Consider the following 6,599-nt stretch of genomic DNA (forward strand, 5'->3'; position numbering starts at 1 on the left):
GGCTGGTGAGCTGAACTGATCCAGTAAGAGGCCTGATGAGCGTGAGCTGGTGGGAGGGAAGAAGGGGCAGCAAGCCCTTAGATCTCCCAGCCCAGCAAGCTGTGCGGTAGTGCTGTCAAACACGCTTGCTGGCTCTGCCAAAGCCCCAGTCAGCCGGTGGGAAAGCACCCAACGTGGGAGTACGTGGCTTTCCTGTGCTGTCTCTGGTAAGGCAGGCAGTCTCTCTGTGTCCAGGACTCGTGTGAGACAGCCAACTACTTAAATTCAGAGATGCTCAAAATTATTGAGTAGAGCCGTACATCTTGCTAGGCTTTTGTCAGCTACAGAGCAATAGAGGGAAATGTGCATCATCTTCTCTTCTCTTCTTTCCAGTTACTGGCCCAGGACATACGACACGAAAGGAATGTGATTTTGCAGTGTGTTCGATACCTCATCCGAAATAACGTGTTTGGACTTCATTTTAAAACAGAACCACAAGCTGAAACAGAGACTGAACAGTCCTCTGCAACCACAACCACAGCAGAGTCTTTGACGGACCAACTCAATGAATCTAATTGTTCTTGTAGCTCTGACCTTCAGTTACCAGGAGGAGAAGATGCATTGTTAATAGCCCAGGGTGAGAAAGCACGCGTGGATCAGACTTCACAGATGGCTCACTTGGCAGATGAGGACACGTGGGAAACCCTGTCAGTTCAGTGTAAAGAAGCACTGTAGATGATGTCTGTTGTGGACAAAAAAGCAAAGGCTCACCTTTTCTACCTGACTGATGCTTTTTGAAAGACATCAGTATAACAAAATAATCATTAAAGTACATACTGAAAGCTGTTAAAACCACTTTTCTGATCTGTTCTGCCCGAAGTGGCCGTTCCCTTGTGAAAAGAGCATCCGTGCTGAGTAATTGCGTTTCCCCATGGCAGAAGGGCAGCAGTGACACAGAGTATGACCTTCCCTAGGGTAGGTGTGGATCCCCACTTCCAAGTTTCAGAGCTCTGAATGTTTTACCTCGTTACAAAATGTGTGTCAGTCCATCACCAGAGCCAAGTAGTGTTGTGGTAGGATGGATCTTCCTCATGTGAAATCATGGTCTGGCGTGTCTGGGAGTATCTGAGTGTCCAGAAGTATTTCAGCGTACTTTTGAAATGGTAATTCACTGCGTATTTTTTCCCCAGCTGTTATTTGATATACTATATCCAATATAAATGTAATATATCCAGTATAAACTGGAGAAATGAAATGGAAGATAAAACTGACCTGGCTCTAAAAGTACTGCTTGCACCAGGAGTCTCCTCCTCTCTGAACTAATTTGTTAATTGAGCAGAGAAATGGAAATGAGGGTGCAGGCTGATGCAAGAAGCCTTTAAAAAAAATTAAATAAAAATACAATAATTGCTAACTGCTTGCATCAGTGCTAGGTTGCTGGTTGACCTCAGGTACCCAATATTAAGCCTTAGACCTTGCTCTTGAAGCAAACTCTTAGTGTTAAGAATATTATCAAAGTTTAGAAAGCTTACCAAGAGTTACTGGTTTGTCCCTCTTTAATACGCATTGGGAATATATTAGTTTGCCTTCTGGAAGAATGTCTTCCTTAGTACATTATTACAATGCTCCTACAGCATCCAGTGATTTTTTTCATAGATTTGTGCATACAACCATAGTGTTGTGAGCACTAAAAAAGCATCAGCCAAGGTTTAGAAACAAGTTTAGTCTTTTGATTACATTGTGTATCTGTTTGTCAGAATCCTTCTTGTCAAGGGCAGGTGTTAGTTTGTCACACTGAAAACATGCCATGAAAATAATCTATTATCAAAACCTCCACTTCAGAATATTTCTCTGCTCTTTGTGTTTTAGTCATGGCTAAATGTTGGAGTTAAATCTCAGGGACTGATTTTATTTTTTTGTTCTTTTGTAGAAGTCTAACCTTCCATTCCACCATCTAAAATACGGAGACTCACATGAGCTTTTTTTGTTGCCTAACAACTGTATTTTCTTTCCTCTAGTTCCTTAACTTGTGCCATACATCTCATTTGTGGTGCATAGAAAACAAGAAATAGTTGAAAATTCTGTCCCACTGCTCTGCAGTTTATAGCTACGACTGCATTTTGTGTTTGTAATGCACTGTCTAAATTTACAGAATTATATAAATATCAACACCCTTGTAAAAGTTGCGTGTCTCAAGAATATATGTGCAGAATAGAAGCAGTGATCATAAACATTTATATTTCCAAGGCGGATGATGCATTCTTCCCACGATGGTCCCACGAGCCGTTTCAATCTCACCGACTTGCTTATGGCTCTTACAGTTCTACTGCGATGAAAATACCAGCAAAGGACTCTCAGCCATGGAGAACTGGCACTCGGCAGAACCTGATTTCAGAGTGGAGTGGTACCAGTGCTGTTGAAAGCATGGGTAACAGCTGCAGGAAAAGAAACGGATGTCTTAGGATTGCTACTAAATTGCACTTTAATCAGCCCTTAACGTGCTTCTGTCCCTATCAAATTGATGGCAGAGCTTTCTTTGACTGTACACTCTGACCTTGTGTTTAAAAAAAAACAAAAAACAAAAAAAAACTTCAATCTGAATTCTTTATACTGTTGTCATTATAAAACCTTTAATCTGAATTCTTTATACTGTTGTCATTATGGACTTAAGAATATTAAACTTTCACACAAAACCAAAAGCTTTGTTAGAAGAAAATCTTTTTAAAGTCTATTTCATGTAGCTAGGAAGAGGTGGGTTTCTTTTGGGGGAGATCTCTACATGGCCAGCATGGCATAAATCAGGAGTTCTGACCTAGGACTTGTTGCATACATGCAGAATTGCTATTGTTCTCGTAGCGAACCATTTCTGCCAACTCATATAGCAGACACGTGGAGACATACGCTGCAGTGATGTTAAACCCTGAATTGCAGTCTTGGTCAACGAGTGGAAGGTCTCTGTCCCTTCCTTACCCCCACTTTTCTTTTCCTGTTCTTCCAGGCCGTGTTCAGACTTTCACGTGCCTCTTCCTGCTATTCAGGAATGTGCTTTCTTAGTACTCTGGCTTCAGCCTTTGGATAGGAAAGGTGCCACAATGACCCTTGTGACCGTACTGTCAAATGCCTACGGGCTTCTCCGGTCCCTGTAACTTTCCTGTTCTGGGTTAAGAGGGGTGGGTTTTGTTTACTCCTTTCTAATAAGAAACCTCTCTGTGTCTGTGTAAGAATGTGTTGCTTCTGACATGCTGCAGGAACCAGTGTCTTGATTAAGCTTTGTGTAGCTTTTAACTTTCTCATTGTTTTGGTGTGGGGTGGTGGTTTTGTGTGGATTATTTATTTTTTAAAGTTGTTTTTGCAGTGTTATTAGGAAAAGAAAAAATCCTACTTCTCAGGCTTTGTGACTCACTTTAGATAAAAATATTCCAGTGACAACCTTCACACTTCTGAAATTTTATTTTTATCTATCTTCTTTTATAACTTAGCTGCTGAAAATGTAATTGTGGGTGTCTAGTTTAAATTCAGTACCCTTGGGCTTTGGTGGTTTTTTGTTTGTTTTAAATCCATCTTGCCTACTGAGCTAGAACAGTTGAGAGAGGGGGGAAAAAAAAATAGTTGTGGTGGCGCAGCTTAGGCAATCTAGGCTTTGCTGTGAACAAAGTCACTTATGCTACAGCACAGTGGCTCCTGAGGTGAGGGTAAGGGAAATGAGTGTTGTGTGTTTCTAATCGGTATGACTACTTGGTCGGTGAGGGCTTTTGCATCTGATTTTACGTGTTGATGTTGCAATCCTTGCATTGAGAGCACAGGAGATGGGATGGTTCGATTAGCCCTGCTCCAAAGGGAGGTGTTGTCCCTGCTGTCAACGTGCAGCTCCTTACAGCTGAGTGTCCCTCTGCTTCCCCTCATTCCTGTAACCGCTAATCCAAGTTAGTGCAGTGCAGTCGTTATTCAGGAATAACAGTCATACAGTCCTAGCAGATGTTACATGTTTAAAAGTGTTGAGGAACAAATACAAATTTTTTTGGGCAGGTTGTTCTGTCAAAGGCAGAAGTCTGGGCTGGAATATTGCATTCCCCAAGCTACCTCGACATGACAATCCGGCATACTATGGACTGATGTCATCGTGAGGCTGCTCTTGAATATCTCTAAAAACACAAGACAGTTGGAGAAAGTTCCTGAGGACTGGAAGGAAAGCAAATACCGCTTCAGGAGGATCTGGGGACCTACAGCCTCATCATCTTAACCTTGATCCCAGGGAAGGTGGTGGAGCAGATGAGCCTGGCAACCATTTCCAGACATACTAAGGACAAGAAGGTGTTTGGGTTTAGTCAGCATGGATTTATGAAGGAGAAATGCTTCATCAACTGGATGGTCTTCTACAATGAGATTACTTGCTTGGTGGCTGAGGGGAGGGCAGAGGATGTTGCTTATTGTAGCTTTAGCAAGACCTTTGACACTGTCTCCTGTAAAATCCTCACTGGTGAAGTATGGGCTGGATAAGTGGATGTGAGGTGGATTGAACACTAGCTGAAGTGCCAGGCTCAAAGGGTTGCGATCGGTCACCAGTAGGTTGAGGGAGGCGGTCCTTTCTCTCTGTTCAGCACTGGTGAGATGCATCTGGAGTGCAGGGTCTAGTGCTGGGCTCCCCAGTACAGGAGAGACATGGACATACTGGAGCAAGTCCAGTGCAGGGCCACAAAGATGATGAAGGGACTGGGGCATCTTTGATATGGGGAGAGGCTGAGAGAGCCTGGAGAAGAGAAGGTTCAGGGGGATCTTATCCGTGTGGGTAGATACTTGATGGGGGAAGTAAAGAAGACAGAGCCAGGCTCTTCTCAGTGATGCCCACAGACAGGACTCGAGGCAAGGGACGCTAACCAAAATACAGGAAATTTCTTTTAAATATAGGAAGAAACCTTTTTACTCTGAGGGGGGGTCAAACTCTGGCACAGGTTGCCCAGAGAGGTTGTGGCATCTCCATCCTTGGGGATATTCAAAACCTGACAGGACACAGCCCTGAGCAGCCTGCTGTGGCTGACCCCGCTGTGAGCGAGAGGTTGGGCTGGATGATCTCCAGAGGTGCCCGCCAGCCTCAGCAGTGCTGGGAGTCCATGGGCTGAAGTGGATGCGTTGCTCAAGATGACTTCTGGGTGTAAGACAACTGCTTTGGAATCTCTGCCCCTACTGAAATGATAGAGCAGGCAAACCCTGCAGGCTGCCCACGCAAGGCTGACGGGCTGCTTCAAGGATTGAAGAGAAAGTACCGAAGTCCAAACTCAGCGTCCTTGACAACAGACAGGAATCCGTGGCCTACGTTTGTCCTTAGTGTCTGCCTTTGCGCAGCCTTGGACTTCAGCTCCGTGCATCAGTTTGCAGAGAGGGATGCTAAATTCAATGCTTTAACTATCCTTGTGATGCAATTTGAGACAGGTGAATGAAAAATGCTTGCATAAGTGTTGGGTTTTGCTGTTACTTGGTGAGGTGAAAAAGAGTTGTGTCGGTCTGGGTATTCATTGATGCTGTCTGGGAGTGCTCGATACCTAAAAAAACCTCCCACTCTCCCTACTTTTCATTACTTCTCTGGCTTATGTTGTGTGAGACTCTTCCTAAATTGTCCTCTAATTTCTAAATATACCCTTCAGGCAGCGGCTCTTGTTTGGTAAGAGCTTTCTTGGCATGGTATAATTTTTCCATCTTTTTATTGTGTATATATAAAGGAAGTTGTATAGACTCTGTATGGGCATGGGCTCTTGTATAAAAGCAATACCAGCTCAGTAAAATAAAGCTTGCATTGAGGAGTATCTGACACATCGAAACGCCAAAGTGGTCACAGGAGCAGTTGTTGTTTGGGGTGAGGGGAAATCCAGCACGGATTTCAGCTGAACGTTTTCTTTCACGTTAACTAACATCATCATGAAGACACTGATCTGGGTCTTTGTTGTGGGAAATGAGACAAGAAATTGGAATGAATGCAGTATGTAGTCGGAGGAAAAGAGCAAATTGGTTTTCTATTTGTCACAGCAAGCCAGGTACCAAGTATGTTAAACCTGCTTCCCCCCTCCAGTCTCACCTGTGCCTGGCTCCCTGACAAACCAACCAAGCCGAAAGGGTGTTGTATAGTTTCCTGATTTCTATACTAGGGGTACAGTTTTCTGCACCGTTACGTGGGTGCATGGGCAAACGGGATGGCTAAAAAGTGTCTCCCTCACTTTGTAGTAAAAACCAGTGCTTTACTTTCTAAACACGGGTGATCTGCCTGAATTGTGGAAATGTAACCTTGGCTTTGGGGAGGCTGAAAGAAAATTGCCACCATCAGTATTTGTCTGTGCTGATCCGCTGCTCTTGTGACCAGCGGGCGTCTGTTCAGACCGGGGTGCCTTTTAAACTCTGCTTCCTCGGCAAATGGCTGGGGCGAAATAACTAGGTTTCCCATTGGACTGACTTACGGGTGGATCTGGGCAAGTGGGATTTTTTTTCAGTTCCAGAGATGGCCTGAAAAATCCCTAAGTGTGCCGGTTTGTAAGAATTTCAGAGCAGATTTCTTTGTAATGTCTGACCAGAGTATAACATTTTTGAGACACGGGTTTCAGAGTGGTGAAACCTTTCTTTTCACTTGGGACAAA

At 43.9% G+C, this 6,599-nt stretch overlaps 1 protein-coding gene across 1 annotated transcript in view; it reads left to right on the forward strand.

Annotated features, from left to right (window-relative positions):
- Positions 1–1,334, forward strand: part of NUFIP1 (NUFIP1, FMR1 interacting protein 1) — a 28,520-nt gene extending 27,186 nt beyond the window's left edge. The window contains exon 11 of the mRNA XM_009277180.2: positions 373–1,334. Coding sequence (XP_009275455.1) covers positions 373–714 — 342 coding nt within the window. The 3' untranslated portion in view covers positions 715–1,334. The remainder of the gene's footprint in view (positions 1–372) is intronic.
- Positions 1,335–6,599: the final 5,265 nt, after the last annotated feature.

The sequence above is a fragment of the Aptenodytes forsteri genome, unplaced genomic scaffold (assembly GCF_000699145.1).
Source record: "Aptenodytes forsteri isolate BGI_AS27 unplaced genomic scaffold, ASM69914v1 Scaffold145, whole genome shotgun sequence".
Lineage (NCBI taxonomy): Eukaryota > Metazoa > Chordata > Aves > Sphenisciformes > Spheniscidae > Aptenodytes > Aptenodytes forsteri.